Here is a 19,048-nt window from a genome sequence, read left to right as displayed (position 1 = left end):
TGACTACTGACAGGTTTGAGATTACTGTGCTGGAACCTATGTTCGTGTGACAGTCACAGTGCAGATACTTGCCAATACACCGGTGCAGAATGCTAATCACTACTACAGCCTGGGAACGATTGCCAGCTACGTCGCTTATCACTAGAATGAACAGCAAGGCCTTAATTGCCTCGTGTGTTTTGTGCTTCCTGCTGGAATGGCTAGAAAACCCTAGGAAATACTAAGAGGGATAAAATAATTATAAACCAGTAGAAATTTCAAGAGTTAATGATAAAAGGAGGTCCAAAAGTCACTTAAGGAATTCATTACTCTTCTTCATATATACAATTTTTGATGCTGTTCAAAAGAGACCTTGATTATTTGTATAAAAACTAAATTAAACAGAGCTTACGGATAAAATGCATTAAAAGATGTAATGTGGGATATAGGCAGGATACAAAGCATACATTTCCCTTAGTTTGTACATTCAGCTATATCACTTGACAATATGCTCATAGAACAACTTCCTATAAAAATAAGCAATTTTAGCTATTAAGAAGTCATTTAAAGTTTCTATGCTACACTATAATTTTGATAATTCAAAATTCATGGAACAGATGCAAAGTAGGTACTACTTTGATGCTAATTAAGCAGCATGCTCAAACAGTATTTCCTGTAAATAAAAGCACCTATTCCTTTTTCTCCAAATAATGATCATCGTGGTACAGTTATAATTAAAAAAAAAGTGGGAAAGACGACACAGAAAAGAAAAATAGGAAGAATACTTTTTAAAAATAACTGTGCCTTCGACCTTTTCAAAATCTTCTAATTAAAAGAAACAAAGTACTAAAATTAAGCGAGAGAATAAAAGCTGAACAGAGTGTTCATAAAATATCCCTAGTTGTTGGCAAAGATTTTATCTTTGTCATTTAATGATGATGAAGCCAAACTGCTGGAATGGAAGCAGGCTGATGAAGAAGGCTTTCAAATTGAAGTGAGGAATATCACAATTTATGTTTTTCTTAGTAGTTCCTCTATCTGTACAATTTCTGTCTAGATTTCATTACTTTCTGTATTAGATGTCCCTTTCAACATGTGTTGATCAAAGACATACCACTTTGATATGCTTGCGTTCTGTTATATGTTAAATTGTTCATACAGCCTGCAAGTTCTAAACGGCTCACAGAATATCAGAGGATCAGTAATTAATAACAATGTTAACTTCCCAGCGAAATCAGCTTGTGAAGAAAATATTTCTGGTATTTGATCTAATTTGTGCAGGATCTGATAGAAGCATTCAGCTAACTTCAATAAACAGATTGTATGTTAAAAACTGTTAGCACATACCAAATAGTTACATTATTTGCACACAAAGTACATTAAATTTAACAGTACATTTAAAAAAATGAATAAGGTATTTATTAAGCATGAATCAGTTCTAAAAAGCATGGTATGAAGTAACTTTAACAATTTGCATAGGGAAGGCAAAAAGATACACAGTATGATGATTTGTGGACATAATGAACTGGACATATTTATTTCCAGTTAAAAGAGAAATAAATTAGTGTAATTCAAATACTGCTAAAACCACAGTCTAATCATTTAAAAATCAGACATGAATTAAACTTACTTAGATGTGTTTAGTATATTTTTAGAGAGACTTGATTTTACTTTATTCTTCATCAATACATTTTCATTTCAAATCTATTTTCTTACTGCATACACTATTTAAATAAGGTCCCTATGTTACCGTCCACAAACACATTTCAAAATTCTTAAAGTAAATAAACAAATAAGTCTGTTTGCCATTCCTAGGTTGATACCCAGCTAATTAAGCATGGTTTCAGAGGTACTTCCATTATAATTTATAAATGATCCAAGAAGTAAATACGTGTGTGCATATATACATAAACATACATGTACCAAGAGTTACTCTGTCTACAAACACACCAGCATGTACCCTTGCTATTTATTAATCAAATCAAATTTTTTAAAAAAGACTATTTTACAAGATACTTTGCTTTCATCAGAGTTTTAAAAAAGACAACAAAACAAATTAAAAAAAGAAAAATGTTTTCCATTCAATTTAGCAATTTCTAACAAAAGATATCTATGGTTATGGGTGTATATATGTGAATGAACGAATAAATCCTTAACCCACCATATCTTTTTCTCCAGTTTGCAAGCTGTCACCCGTGAAAAGTATGGTGTAGATGGTAGGATGATACTGTACCTGATTGGCTCTGGAGGTGGTCATGGGATCAGATGGAGAGGACTTGGTGGTAGTTGGGGAAGATGGCAATGTCTGGGAACAAAGCAGTTCAGGAGCAAATCAACCTTTACAAGCCTTAGACTGAACAGTTAAAAAAATAAATAAACCAACAAAAGTAACATAACTAGAAAATTAAAATAAATAAAAAATGCCTAAGACAAAACCTTTCTCCTACTCATTGGAACTTAATGGAATTTAAAGTCAATTAGATAAATAATGCATGTAAATATGCATGCTTATGCATGTAAAAACAAATTCATGACTTGAAATCAAGATGGTGAACTCACATAAATACTCAAAATATGCTGGCCACATGAGGAATATATTCTTTCCTCTCTCCTCCTCTTGGGGAAAATGAAGACTATAGTAAACAAAAATTCCAGCAAGTTCAATGAGCACACTAGAAACAGTTATCAGTCTACAAACAAACAGAGCCAACGTCTGAAAGAAGTCAGAGACATTAACTTTGGCACCTTGTAATGCACCATTCTATAGCACGGACTATAGCCAGCAAACTGTGTTCCATACCTTACAACAATTATACTGAAACTACGGAGTTCTTAGCAATATGCTAACTGCTAAAATATTCATTGCTCGTTTTTAATCAAGAGGCAGGTGAAAAAATGTAAACACCAATCTCATGATGGATGAACATGCAACTAATACCTTCAGGACAAATTTTTACAATATATTTATGATTAGCTTTAAAAACATTCATTTAGTTGAGGAAAGGTTAATAACTTATCATCAGGCCTGTGTTCAAAATAAACACAAAAAAGAATTAAGAGTCACATTTATTGATCATGTTTTCTAAATAATATACATACGCTTAACATTAATTCTTGAACATATCAAAAAAGCACTTCTCTGTTTAAAACTTTTATATACACATTTCTCTTTTTAAAGTATTAGATCCTGACAGAATAACTCTTCTTTTCTTTTTATAAATGTAGTGAAAATGTAAAATTCCAATTTTCAAAACATAACATACAATACTTATTCAACGCATGTTTTTTTGACATACTCATAAAATATATTATAAAATATAAAAATTACACTATTTTTACTTTAAGAAATAAGGTGTTAAAATGCTATACAATATGATTTATCATATGGTCATATAATTACTAACCAAAACTATTTAGAAGTAAATGAAGCAAAATTTCACAGTTTCTGCAGTTCTGCTACTTACAATCATTGACAGCCCCTCATAAAATAGGTATACATACTTTTGCACTAAAACTCTTAATGCATATGAGAAAGCTGGGACACTGTGAATGCATAAAGTTTGTGTATTAGCAAAATATGGGCTTGTACATATGCACACACAAATATTTTAGCTGTATGTTAAGCAATATGAAGATCCAGTTTTTCATAGTTTGTACATAAACAAGTAGCCAAAACAGGAAAAAATGTCTTAAGAAACAGATACTTATTTTGTGTTTCCAAGTTATAACTCATCTTATAAAACAATAAAAACAAGAATAAAACATATACAGCTTAAGCACCAACTGGGACTCTTTCATGAGTCTTAAGTAAAAATTACTATACCATGGATAGGGCTTTATAAAAAATAGGTAGCTTGGCAAAAGGTTATTGGTCAGCAGACACTATACATTGTGAAAATCAGAGAATTATGAAGGATTCTGCTGTGTCTTTCTGTAGGGAACATGGGCTCATTTGTGAGGGGCTAGAATTACTGGCAAAAAGAAATGCCAGGTTCCACGATAGTACAGGGCTATACCCTATCCAATTCTCTTTCTGATTCGAGTGGGATAATGCACTCTTTCTCTTACCAAAGCCTGAAATTGCAATGAACTGGGTTTATCATTTAAGCTTAAACTAATGGGGAAAACACAACAATAAAACACCCCAACAAAACAGCTTGGAGAACTGTAAATTATCCCGGTAGATTTTCTTTATCATAGTTATATATGAACTAAAAAATAATAATAAAAATTGTTACTATTTTCCAGAAGAATGCTGAAAATATATTTTCACTAAAATATTTCAGACGTCTGATAGTCTGTGTGATCAACACCACTGCTAACTAAAGCATACTGTAAATTGTTTTGATATGCTAAAAGCTAATTAATAAAAAAAATAGTTTGTTCTTCACAGGTGTTACTAAATCTAACTAGTCGATTTATAAGAAAATATGTAGAACACTTCAACACTGAATAATGACCCAATCACTGACACCACAAGTAATTTAAGGAACTGGAAGCATCTCTGTTTTCAATTCATACCGATTTTCCTAAAGCACGGTAATGTATGGCTGTGATGAAAAAGGAGTGACAATAATAATTTCAGTTGAGTGTTGAACTATAACATCTATTAAGTAGAAGCATTTCATTTTTCCATTTTAGCAAAAGCTTGTTTAAAATACAATGGGAAAAAAAGATTAAAATATACAAAAGCAAAATAATTGCATTAATGAAGAAGAATCAAGTAGGGGCATATACGTTTTGTTCCAAATATACATACCAATGACAAAATACTGAAAATGGCAATAAGGAGTGTTTTTGATTTATGTTTTTGGTGTTTTATTCTTTGTATATCAGGTTTTGAAGGCTTAATCTATCTTACTTTGGCTACTGAAAGAACTGGGTTTTGGTTGTTGTTGGTTTTGTGGGGTTTTTTTGGTTGGTTTTTTTTTTTACGTATCTCTATACATATATATATAAATAAAAGAACTGAGCATTTTGTAAAAATTCATCCATTTTCACGTCTCTGTATAATTCTGAGACACACCTATATATTTCTTCAGTATTAAGTTAACAAAAATAATTTCTCAAAAACAAAAAAACACCACAGGCATTTGGATTTTGTATGGAATTTTCACTGGCTGAGAAGTAATTTATTGATACACTGAACTACTTTGCAAGAACTTTTAGGCAAAATTACTTCTTAAAGTTGGATAGAGCTCAATAATTCTGATTTATTATGCAACATAGAATAATTCTTTTAAAATTTGGCAAGTGCTTTGCATTAGGCAAGCACTTGAATTTAGTAGTTATCAGGCTTCTGGGAATGAGATGTATAAAGTGATTAGAAATCATAAGATGAATTTACATTACAGAGTTTCAATTTCTGAGACTGAAACGTATGTACTATAATTGAAGCTTTCCTGAAATTGCAGGTTGACTGCTGGCAAGGTTATAGAAAAAAAATAATCGTTCAGAGTTTCTACCATACACTACTTCTAAGACTTCCAAGTTTGTTTTAAGGTATATCATGAATAGTATAGTCCAAGCCACGATGAAATTGGTCTTCTCTGCTTTCTCAAATACTATTTCCTTTCCTATTTCTTGTGAGACAATGAATGGAGGGCTATATTTACAGGTGAGAGTGTTGTTTGCTTTTACTTCAAGCTTTTAGAACATAAGTTTGAGAAAAAAGATTTTAAGTAATGAAATAGGAGCTTAATTTTAGCAATAAAATTCTGTTTGAGCCATATTTAAGTTGTAGTATTTTCTGAAAGTCCAAGAAAAACTTCTTGTGTTGCTCACAGGAATTGTTTATACTGTGAGAGGCTGTTTCTAGGCTGTACAACATACTAAAGTGTGCAGGAAGTTGTTCAAAGCATCACACTTCCATGCTTCATATTTTTGAGTACTGGAGTGAAGATACAGCTGTATCACAGCAGTATAGAATACATATACTCCATGTGTACAGTGTTCCAAAAGATCTCTGAGCCCTTTTTCAATGACTTCATGAATTGGCTAATGCAGAGCCATATATAAATGAGAAAAGTCACAACCTCATATAAATGCACTAAAAAAATATCAGTACTACACCCTAGATATTAAATATTGTACTGAGACAGGTAAATTCATTCTCAGTACCTATTAGTATATTTATACATATGAGTAGAAAGGCACAAAATTAAATGCTATTTGAAAACAAGCTTGGAGACACGAAAGCGTATAAAGAACATCATTTAAATGTGAAGATAAAACTGTATTTACAGCTTACCAATTTCTAGTGGGCTTGCCAAACAAAGGAAATCTTGGTAATAACATTACTCACATTCAATTACTATTAATACTGAGCTAATACTGAGTTTCAGTTTGCATGTATTAATATTGGTGCCTATAAATCACTAAAATTAATGTGATGACAAAACTAATTTGCTTAAGCCAGTATTTTAATGCACTTTAAGAAAAGGTGGTATCTTTTTTGAATTGTATTAAATAGTTGAATACCTTCTGCAGCTAAAATGAGAAACAGAGATCACTGCAAGGCCCTATTGTGCTGAGCAACATAAAAGACTGACTTACTAGGCTTTCAACAGTATCAGAGATGAGCCTTTCTAAACAGACCACTTGCTTTGCTAAACATATTGAGTCTTCTTTTCATCTGCTGTGAACTCCTTTAATCTGTAACTTTGGCAAGTGAGTATCATCTCAGTGATGACCGCATAAATACACAACACATTTCAAAAATAAAATTTGGAAAAAAGAAATGTTCAAGAATTAATAATTTATTTAAAATCCCGATTGTAAAAAGGCTACTTTGATGACTTTGGTGACATAATCGTACTTGCTACCTTTTCACTTCTGTAAAGAACAAATAAAATATATTCTGATGATATTTCATCCTCTTTGTGTTAGGTTTTGCTTTTATGGAAAAGAATACACAGGGCATAGGGCAATACAAAAAGCCTAAAAAAGCCAGCATATATAGATGGAATGGTTACTTATAGTTTTTTACAGAGGTAATTTATCTGCATTTATGAGCTCTTGGGGACTTGTCTTTGAAAAAGGAAAAAAGTGTGGTAAGTATGATGTAAAAGAAAGATTATCCTGTGTTCTGTCTGGGAACAAGGAGGAGTAAGGAGCCTGAACCAAACTAGTAGGTGCCATTTGGATCAGCAGAGTAACACTGGATGGAGGAAATGATTTAGCATAAGGATTACAGTAAAATGGACAAAGAATCAGGACCTTCCCTTTCCTCAAAACTTGTCATGGTAACACAGAACTAATGCAAGATCTGGTGCTGTTATATAGAAATACAAGAAGACTCAAGTAAACAGACACAGGCATCAAAACAGCTAGGAAGATACCGGTCTAAGATTTGTGTCAAAGACCCAAGTCCTAGAAGAAAAAAAAAATGTCACCTTTTGATTCTGGGCTACTTTGGGATTTGGAAAAACACCACCAAAACTACAAAGCCATCAGAAGGCATGAGATAACTTCAGACTTTTTTTAAGAATCAGAACACTGCTGAAACCTCCACAACGTGAACATTGCTGTTCACCCACCAACAATTTTTTCTATTTGCATTCCATTTTTTAAGCACGTACAATGAAGAGTTAATCATCAGCTACAGTGTTAACTGTGTTCATAAAATACGGTTTCGCATACTTACTGAGATTGTATCCAACACTAGTGAAATGAAAAGAAAATTAAAAGAGTGATCTGGTACTAGAATTAAGTCAAGGGCATATGAGGGACAGGATATTGCATACATAATTTTATAGAATGCTAAACTTCTGCCATGGGATCTAATGTATAGACCTGTCTCTCTAGTAAACAATGGATTTTTTTAATTTTTTTTCCCCCTCAACCTGTAAACACACCTGCATATCTTATTGTTCATTGCAGAATGGCAACTAGTGCGATTCTTCACCTACATTCACAAGTGAGAAAAATTTATGAGAAATTGTGGACTAGATGAAGAGACACAGTGATCTACAAAACTACTTGTTATTTACCTCAAATAAAAAACTTAGGTTTTTTTCTCATATTCTGGAGTTTAATAAGGTTCATGTAGGTGACAGACTTGTTTTAAATGGATGATAAAGAGAAGAAAGGCTCATCAGAAGGGAGAGGCATTTTAAGAAACTAGTGAATGTTTCTTAAGGAAGGATGGACTTAGGGGTATTGGTGGTGAAAAACTGACTATGAGACAGCAATGTGCGCTCACAGCCCACAAAGCCAATCATATCCTGGGCTGCATCAAAAAAGGTGTGTCCAGGAAGTCAAGAGGGGATTCTCCCCCTCTACTGCATTCTCATGAGACCCCACTTGGAGTACTGCATCCAGCTCTGAGGCCCCCAGCCTAAGACAGACATGGACCTACTCAAGCAGGTCCAGAGAAGGATCATGAAGATGATCAGGGGGCTGGAGCACCTCCCCTGTGAGGAAAGGCTGAGAGAGTTGGCATTGTTTAGCCTGAAGAGAAGGCTCCAGAGAGACCTTATAGCAGCCTTCTGGTACCTAAGGGGACCCTATAGGAAAGACGGGTGACAGAATGAGGTGTAAACATTTTAAACAGAAAGAGGGAAGATTTAGGTTAGATGTTAAGAAGAAATTCTTCACTATGAGGGTGGTGAGGAACTGGAAGAGGTTGCCCAGAGAGATTTTGGATGCCCCATCCATGGCAGTGTTCAAGGCCAGGCTGGATGGGGTTTTGAGCAATCTGGTCCAGTGGAAGGTGTCCCTGCCCATGGCTGGGGTGGTTGGAACCAGATGATCTTTAAGGTCCTTTCCAGCCCAAACCATTCTATGACTCTACGAAATCTACTGAATCTTTACCAATATAGAAGAACTCATATTCCATATTTAAAAAAAAAACAAACAAACCCTCCATTTAAGCCAATATTTTCAGATCTGTATTCTTAAAGTCAAGTTTTATTTTGAGCACTTCAAAGTAAAACTTTTTATTTAAAAATTATGAACAGTTCTATTTTTTTATTAAATCAGCATTTTTTAAGTAAAATTAGTCATTTTCACTGGAAGAATGTGGATTTACAAATCTGATTTCAGACATTCAGTTTTGCAGATTTTGAACACAATGTCTGGGACTATGATTAACGAACAGAAGTTAAAGACTCATGAGAGGTTAATTATCTACTGAAAAAGCTGAAATGAAACTGTCTCCAATGAAAATATTAATTGGAAGTTCCATATGTGAAAGAGTTACTCTAGATTTTGAAGGCAGAAATTCTAAAACCTTTGTCCACACTTTGATAGCTAAACATTTAATAGAATTGAAGAACGATTCAGGTTGGAAGAGATCTCAGAAGGCCAAACTGCATACTCCTACTTAAAAGAAAGTTAGCTATAAGATCACACACCTTTCCTTCCATGTAATGCACAGTTCTGCAGTGGCCACCTCTGCTTACATATGCTTCTTTGAACAGGTTGCTCCAACACCTACTGTCTGTAAAACAGCTGAAAGCTGGCAGGAGAATTCAACTAGCAAATAAAGACGACATAATAGGTTCTGAAGAAGATGATATGATAAGACCACATTATGCACCCTTTTCCATTGTTCACAGGAGCCACTATTAATTTAGAGGTGAAGTTTAAAGTTTTGTATGGTAAGTAAAGCTGAAACAGCTCAGGCTCCTGATCACTTTATGAAAAGTGTATTCTGTTCCCGTACGTTACAATACGGTCTGAAAGAGCTGGCGTGACATTCAACTAACACAGAGAGAAAAGGGTGGTTAGTGCTCATATCAGTTTCTAGGAAATAAAAGGGCACAGGAATCAGCTGGTTATTGTCCAATAATACCTAGAAACAGCAGAAGGCTGATATCTATGAAGAGATTGCCTATGTTATGTATAGATAAAAGATGCAAACATTTGTCAATTAAATGTATATCAGACCTGTTTGGAGGAAAGAAATACCTGGTATCTACTGATAACCCCCCAGGATTAGGAGATGTGGAAAAATACAGCAGAGAAGGCTCAAAAGGAGCTAGACAGATTTATCAGCAAATCTGCTAAAGCTGAAAAAAGCTGAAGTTAGAGCAGAATGTTTCGATAGTGACTTCTGTTAGTAAGGAGAAATGTCAGGCCAGGCTCAGCCTCTGTGTACACCCAAGCCTCTCCTGAAGACAGAAAGTGATGAAACTCAAGCATTCATCAAAGAGTTTACCAACTGTCTTTTTTCACTGAAACTATAGCCAGAAGATATTTCCTGTCTCAGCCTGCTTCTCTGAGACGAATGTCAATAAAGCAGCCCAGGACAAAGAAATGACAATAGAGTAATGGGAGCCACATGCTTATGTGGACATGGGTGGCATCGTAAGGCTCATCCTACAGGTATCTTCATTCATGGGAAGAAAACTACCTTTGCTTTTTGGTAGAAACAGCTAGAGAACCAAGAGAAATATCCTCAAAGTTCCTAATGAAAGTAAAATTTATTATTTTAAATCAACTCTCAATCTCAAATGCTAAGTCTACTTTCTTCAACCTGCAATGTAAAATTTTGGGTGCCAAAGTTCTTGGGTTATACTCTAAGATAGGAAGAATGATGTAAAAGTTCGTGTAAAAGAAGAGATTATAATTCATAAGGCTTATTTTTTACCAAGTTCAAAATGACTTGTATTACACATTATCTAGATCATTTTAATAAAATTGTGACCTGTCTGCTATTAAAAAAAATTACAACACCGGAGTTCTAGATCATGATTACCTGTTAAAAAACTACTATTAACTTCTTAAATAAAGATATTGTATCTTTCATTAAGATTTGACGTTTATTGAGTCCATATTTATATTGTATGAATTTATTATGAATAGGTGTTGCTGCATTAAAAAATAAACCAACAACTAAATAACTCATTGTGGTTAAAACTGCTTAAAATATGCACATGTGTATCTCCAAATATTTGCAGTCATATTATTATGTACCTGTATGTTTACAGGTAATATATTAAAATTTTGTGATGCATAGCCACTAAGAAATGGCTTTATAAGTTATACATTGTATTTAGTCTGTCTTAACTTCACTAGCAGCAGCTCCGTTCACTACTCCATCCCTCCAGAATTCAACATTCCAAACAAGGAATTGTTTTTAAAATCAAGACCAAACAACCCCAAATCAACCAATGAAACTAAAAAAACCAACCAAAAACCCTAACCAAACAAAAAAAACCAAACCCAACACAACCCAACCAAAAAAAAAAATAATTGGAAAAAAACCCCACCACAGCAACTTTACAAATAAGCTTTCTGGAGAAACACTGTGGACAAGCTGTATCAACTGCAGATACAAGGCTGGAAGTATTTAGAGGCATGTAACTACACAGCTCTGTAATCTAGTTTCTCAGGATCTTACTGATTTACCTAAAAATTTGTTTCATTTCATTACAAAGGGGAAAACCACTTTTCATTGTAATAGATGACAGTCATTTCCCATTGAGTTAAGACGTCTTGGCATAAAATCTAACATTTTACGAGCAGAAAGCCATTTAAAATACAGATTGCTTCAGCTTTTTATCTCTATTTCAGGCATAATAACTTTCATGTCTAATAATGATAAACTAATTCTATAAAATTTGGGGGTTTCTTTTTAGTATTTTTTTTATAAATTATCTAGAGTATTTTTTATGTAAAAGTATCAGATATACAGAAAAAAACTAATATTGTAGTAGATACTAGAAATCATATACAATGGCTTATGCACAGTTTCATCCATCTAAAGCAGTCTGATCGTTCCAAACTCATCCTGTTCAAACACATCTTCATATAGGCACTCTGTGTATGTCACTATATACAAAGCAAAGTAATTGCATACAGTTACCAAATTACTTTATAGGACACTGAGTCTTGCTAGTGTAGAAGGACGAAACAATCTTTTCCCATATAGGACAGGTGAGAAACTAAAACCTATCCTATATAGGATACAGAGATAAGACAACACTTTACTAATGTTCACTCATTTCTTTCTTCATCTTTTTCTTAATCAATACAACGGAAAAGAATTTTAAATTCTGTATTACATGTATTTCACATTCTGCTTACAGGGCAATCTCAAAAAAAAAAAATTAAATTGTTCTGGAAAATGTAATGAATGAAAGAATACTAGACCAGTAATACCTTACAAATGTATTTTGCATTGCCCATAGATTTTGAAAGAAGTCAGTATAAAATAGGCAAAAGGATGCCAAAAAATAAAATGAAATTGTAAAAACATCCCAAGTATATAATACTTCTATTTTCAACTTCTTACAGGTAAGATTTTAAAGTATCTAATATAGATTCTAAAAAAAAAAAACCAAAACCAACACATTTTTGGGTTTACTTTATATACATAAAAGTAGGAAACATTCAGTTAATCTGTAATTTTTAGCAACGCTGAGGATTTACAAAAAAACTTCATCGTTTAAGATTAAAATTTAGCTATTTTTACCTAAAACCTAAACGTGTATTATCACCTCTTACAGTAAACAAAAGTTTATGAAAGAAACACATTAGAGTGTGGCATTGGAACTTATAAAACACTGTCTGAAAGAACTGCTGAGAAACATGGAACACATAAGTACAAGGAAAAGAAGGACCAGCAAATTACTAAAGGGTAAAATAACATTTTCTTAAAGAACATGTTATGTTGACCCCTTGCCAGCCTTAAAGCTTTAAGACTTCTAAGAAGCTGCTGTGACTCTCTATTCCCAACCAAAAACTCACTTGTTTGATGCGGTCTGGATTAACAGTGGTCTGAGGCTGTAGAATGCTGACAGGCTCTGTCTTGGCCACATTTTGAGGCATTTCTCGAATCTTCTCTGCAATGAAGCCATGAACTGCATTTAGTGCTTCAACTGTTCCCTGGATCAGACACACGCGCTCTGTAGTACCTGCAAATACCAAAAGTTGATCTGAATAAAATGGATTCTTCCAGATCCCACAAACTGCTTCAATCATGGCATAAAGATGGCACCCGAGCAACCTTGGAAAACCAACTATCAATACCTCCTCAAACATACAAACAAGAGGAGATATTCCCAAAATATAACATACTGATGAACTGAAGATGTCTTAAACAACTCCTATTTCTGTAGATAAAAAACACATAACTTTCCAAGTCAGTCTAATAATACAATTTAGAGGAGACAAAAAATACCCCAAACCACCAAAACCAAACAAAAATCCAAAGAAACCTGCTAAGCTTTTTTAAAAAAAAGTATTAGCAAATTTTAGGTAACACAAGTATGAACATAACCAGTATTATAGAGGCGCTGGGAGCAAGCTTTTGTAATGAACACCTGATCTGCAAATACATTTATTTAGTGCAGATGTTATTAGATCATTTCTTAAAACAGCTGCAAGTTGTTACGACAAGGCTTTCAAGGCCAAAAGATCTAATATTTGAATGTCCCCTTTGCCTTGTATAACCTTCCTACCTTACAACATCCCTGCAGTAACTGCAAATATTTACTGAAGGCACGGAGTTTAAGCAATCTTTAATGTGATTTAGCAGTTGGAAATTATGAAAGTTTTCACCAAATAAGTAGTCAATACCCCACAGATTACATTTCAAGAATTTCTGTTTAGAGTTATGCTGAATACCGTTCATGCAGGATATCGAGAATCCACAGGACTACCTTCTAAGCATCCAAGTTCTACAGTTGTGGGAAAATACATGTCAAACAGGTCTGATAGGTGAAATACATATTTATTTTATGTGTAAGAATACCAGGCCTTTGGTGGCAATGAAGCAGAGGAGGGGACACTTTCCCATCATGCTCATTTGCAAAGATAGGACGGATGCTTAAGGAAAACAGGCCTTGGACACATTGCTCATTCCCAAGCTCTGCAGCAAAGTGTAGCTGTTTCTTGTCAGTCCAGTTTTGCCTTGTTTTCAGCCCTAACCGTTCCATTCCGCTCTATATCATTTCACTTAACTCTCCTCTCCAGTCCAAAATAAATTCTTTTTCTGGTATCGGCTGTCACTCCCTCTCCCTTGTATCACCATTACTTGCTCTCACCTTTAATTTCATTGACTCTTATAATGACTTGCCTATCCCTGTAGCCTGGAGAAAGAGTCTGATGTGCCATGTTTACCTTGTCTTTTGTATACTACCTCATCAAATTTGCAATTCTCTGCAGATTACCAACAAACATTGAATAACTACCTTAGTTTAGTTATAATTCTCTAGGAAGGCTTAGACAAAGCTGACATTGTTATGTCACCCTTTTCCAATTTCTTTCCAAACAAAAGAAATCATGCTGTTTGTTTTACAAAAAACACACCCGTTCTTATTTCTTTGATTTCTTAATTAAAAACATCTATAGAATGGCCAAACATGGATGCAGAATTGTGGAAAAAAAGACTTGATTTATTTCTTGTGATTAGTGTGGTTTTAGATGATTTTATATGGCTTAACTGTAAAGCAAAAAAAGCTTTTTTTACATATAGGGTTACAGCTTGATACCTGTCAGTGGACAAAGAATATAAAAATCCAGTATCAATCCTAAGGATACAGGCATGACACTGTACTGGAACAATCCATGTTCAGTAATCCATATATCAAACCACTTAGATGGGTTCCAGAAAATCAGTTTTGACTTGAAAACCAGGATCTAATATGAGCTGGAATAAAAATGAAACTTAAAAGGGAGCATTGTCATTTCCACTTTCCTTCTGCAGAAATACCAAAACAAGAAAACCTAGATGTCCAAGTAAAATTGCTTTGAAATTACACGTAGAACATACTTTCAAACACATTCTGTACATTTCCAACATAGTCAAATTAATGATTTTTCATCACCATGTTTTTACCTTCAAATATCATATGCCAGATACATGATACGCAGATATGCATTTTGCTTCAAGATTAGGGGGGGAAAGCAAAGTAGCAAACTTGAGCCGTGAAATTACCACAAAAATAAATATAATTTTTCTCATCTATGTATTCCTAGTAAGTATTATACACACGATCACTCATCAGTATTTTCTGATGAAAATTCATTCACTCCACATAAATAAATGAAAGATACAGTGTAATGATGTCATAAACTAACAAGTTTGCAGTGATTTCTGAAATTCATGTTAGTGTGCCTCATTACCACTGTACAATCTGCACAGAACCACAAGGAATTTGCAGATTAGAGAAATGTACTAGAGAAAAGTAATCTCTTCCTTAAAATTCCCTTCCTATCAATTTTACATCTTTAGTAATATCTACTGTTATCAACTCATCTCAAGATATGCTCCTTACGACACTGCAACATAGTCTTTATGAAAGAATTGTACAGTAAACAATCATCTGCAAGAAAAAGTATCATTTTTTATTGGTAGATGCTTCTTTTCTGCTTCTGTGGATGATTGTTAAAGATTAAATATTTCATTAGCTAAAGACAAAACAGAACACTAAGAGGCCTGCCTGCTCAATAACTTAACATATTCATGTACACTCAAAGACTTTCAAAGACTTTTTCTTTTTTCTTAAGAAACAGTATCGGGCAATACTGAAATTCAACTTTGTGGAAGAAGCTCCACAGCAAAACTGACAAAATGAGAAACAAACTTTTTTCACTAATAAAATATGTTATTTTAAAAATAATTAAAACTAGGATTAAAATGTGCCAATCAGTATTCAAAAGCTGTCAGGTTAATAATCTTTGAGATAAAATATATAGTTAAAATTATTACATTTAACAAATAATATTATCTTAACCGCAAGGTATGCAAGTGCCACAATCAAATGCCTATTTCTCAAAAGCAAAATTTTTAGAACATTTATGCAACCTGTTATAGTGTCTTTTCAATAAATCAACTTCAAAATACAGCTAATTTTTTTCCCCAAAAAAACACTCCATCAAAAAAGGGAGTTTGAATGACGTAAGTGGAAGTCACCACAGAAAATGAAACTTTGTTCCTAGACGAAGCTTTCTCAATGCTTTTTCTTCTTTCCCCCCTACTTGGCTTCCTCCCCCTTTTGCAAGCAACTCCTGTGGTTTCTGTGTAAAGCAATCCAGCTCTAAGAAAATGCTCTGGGGAGTCTTTACGCTCCAGTATTAATTGTCTTCTAAATGATGAGATGTGATGTGGATTGATCAGTGCAGCTAATGCAAGTGTTCTCCGGGTCAGCAGACAACACACTGAAACCAAACAGCGATCAGGTTACCTCCAAGCTACCAGAGCCTAATACAGAAAGCACTTAACAGGGATGACTACTGTCAAAACATCTGAGAGGAAAACAGTCGATGTTAAATAGGAATTTCATTAGACTTGACACTAAGTGACTAAAGGGTATGCTACAATCTGTGGTATTTTAGAAGGTGCAATGCAATAAAGATATGCTTTATGTCATACTACGGACAAAACACGCTACCTATGAGTATGTATAAATCAGGAAGCAGTAAACAGAAATCACTGTTCCATGAAGAAATGCAATTGTGCAAAAGCACATTTCACAGAGTAAGATACAGATAAGTGCATCACAATAGTAGCACATCTTCTTTGAGGGTTACATAAAGAAAAAAAAAGTAAGAAAAAAAAAAGTGTGCAGAAATTGTATACACGTACAGTTGGGAATTGCTTTAATCTTCTGAAGTGATGTTGTCGTATTCCTTCACACAACTCTAACAGCTTTTCACTCAGATAACAGAGTACAATAATTTACAAGAGTCACACAAAAAGAAAACTGCCAGCAATATGACCAACCTGTACAACAAAAATAAGCCTATGAATCACTAAAGTTGGTGAAATTTCTGTCATTTTAAAAGCTTTTAGGCTCCATTAGTGTCTAAAGTAAACTGTCAGATTATTTATCATTTTGAGTTGTTTAACAGTTGCATCCACTCCTTTTTTCAATGTTTCTGTGAACAAAAGCTCAGCCTTTCTGTTATATGGTTTTCAAAATATATATTTAAAATACAGATCTCATTTTTTAAATAACTCATTTAGAGAAAGCCAAATTACCAAATAATCAGTGCCTTCTTGGTCTGTGTGCAAACATATAAAATAGATATATAAAACCATATACAATTATTCTATTTTTTAAATTATTTACAATTCAACTCGGAGTTAGGGTCATGTATTGTAGATTGTCTTTTACATGTGAAAAGGCAAAACATGCAGAATAATTCTGCCACAAAAAATAAGCAAATGTAGACTGTGTGGTCATCACCCCTGTACATTCAAAAAAACCAGAAAAAATATTTTAACTTATGTTCAATAATACTAAAGTCCATGACAGAAGTTTGCAGGTGGCTGCAAAATAGGAAAATCACTATCTAAATACATAATGCTGCTGCTGTTCCTACAATAATTTCATGTTTATGTTTTCTAAGGAACTCAAGTAAATTACTCATCATTTGTATGGGCTCTAGTTTACAGCAAGTAAAATGTAGTTTCTTTCCTCTTATATCAGAATTAAAATTAAATTTGCACATAGATGTTTTAACTTGTTCGTATCAAATAAAAGCAGCAGGCTATAATTGTACAGAAGAGCCTGCCTGTACTGCTCACCAAAAATAAAATTTTGAAACTAACGGAGAAAAAAAATATTGTGATCAGGATAAAGGACACTTAGGCTTTCAATGTTTTTATTTTTATACTTAACTGGCATATATTTATATATGGTTACCATTGAATGTCTAAGTGTTTGCTTAAAGATTTTGATTCGATGTTGAAGAGTTTACTGTAGTCACAGAAACACTCACTAAATGTTAAATGTCCTCCCGTATTTTATGAACCTTAGTTGAAACATTTTGGGGAGCACATTCTACCTTTCAGACCGGACTGTCTGGCATTTATATGACTCTGTATACTTTTCATTGGGCTTTTACATCAATCTTAAAGAGCATTTGAAAACCTAAAAAGCACAATGAATTATCAGCCCAGGGTAATCCCAATACATCCACTAATTAAATCTCCTTATATTTTTCCAGCGTACCATGCCAATTGCTTTGACACTGAAAGGGAAAACCAGAGGAGCCAAAGCTGAAACCTTACCTAAATGAAAGGTTGCACTGCAATCTCTTATCAGGTGATTTGCATTAAGCTTTTTATTTGACAAGTCAGAGTACAGCAGCCTGCTAACCCTACACAGTACAGCAGCCTGCTAACCCTAACGTCCCATACGTTTATTTTTGTGACCCATGATCAAATGGCCTTAGAGTAGGATTCTATATGACACCAATAACAACTGCTTCAGCCTAAAACTGATCTTGAAAAACCTCTTGATAAAATGGGACTGCCCTTTGACACGTTTCCCAGGCAATGTAAAAATTGTCAATAACACGCTTAACAGGAAAATCAGATAAAGTCTTCCTTGCATATAACATTTCCTCTCCACGCTTGCCTAACACATCAGCAAATGAAAGTCTGACAATAAAAATGTGTTTTATTCAAATGCATTAGCAGCCTTTCACAATGCCTGAAACAGATAGGAAAAACCTTAGTTGTATAAATAGCAAAGTGTACACAACCTTCAATGCCACACTTAAGAACATTGCACATATGTGCAAAGTGTCACAGAAATCGCAACAAGACAGTTTCCTCCTTCAGTCCTTATCTGCCTCCTGACCTTTTACCTTTGTTTCTTGAGAGAGAGTTAATTGGTCATAATATAGACCCTGTTCCCATATTCATCGCTGACAGCAAGATGGCTCTCTAAGCAACTCGGGATGATCTGACAGACCTCCCAGACTGAAAGGGGAATAATCAAGGGGTGGTGCAACCCCAGAGCATTGATGTTCTGGATTTGTTTTCATCCAGAAAAAATAATTTTGGAACTGTTGGCAAAGTACGTTTACACAAATAGTAAAACAGAACCTTCCCTGATAAAAATTAAACCAGGGATTTTTAACTGAGGAAAACATTGAAGGGGATCTATGACACTGAAAGGAAATAAATATCACCCTGTAAAATCTTCTTGATAGCGCTTTTACAACACCAGGGCATCCTTAACTTTGCTTTTGAAATTCGAGATTACCGATCGGATGTATTTAGCTTCATTAAAGCTCCATGCTTCTTTCAGAACGGAATATAAAGTTTCATTTGCAATTACTTATTCTGAAATCCCATTAATATTTTCTGCACCTTTTACATGAG

General features: G+C 34.0%; 1 protein-coding gene across 3 annotated transcripts in view; it reads right to left on the bottom strand.

Moving 5' to 3' along the window:
* NOVA1 (NOVA alternative splicing regulator 1) overlaps nucleotides 1-19,048 on the bottom strand; it is a 155,532-nt gene that overhangs the window by 27,278 nt on the left and 109,206 nt on the right. For 2 of the 3 annotated variants that reach the window (XM_056346347.1, XM_056346349.1), the window contains exons 3-4: nucleotides 12,676-12,842; nucleotides 2,213-2,284 (exon numbers count right to left, since the gene is read on the bottom strand). In XM_056346347.1, the coding sequence (XP_056202322.1) occupies nucleotides 2,213-2,284; nucleotides 12,676-12,842 (239 nt within the window). The remainder of the gene's footprint in view (nucleotides 1-2,212; nucleotides 2,285-12,675; nucleotides 12,843-19,048) is intronic. The other variant, XM_056346348.1, reaches the window with a different exon arrangement.

This window comes from Falco biarmicus, chromosome 7 (assembly GCF_023638135.1).
Source record: "Falco biarmicus isolate bFalBia1 chromosome 7, bFalBia1.pri, whole genome shotgun sequence".
NCBI lineage: Eukaryota > Metazoa > Chordata > Aves > Falconiformes > Falconidae > Falco > Falco biarmicus.
The sequence above is the reverse complement of the archived record's forward strand: the minus strand, read 5'-3'. Positions and strand labels throughout refer to the sequence as shown.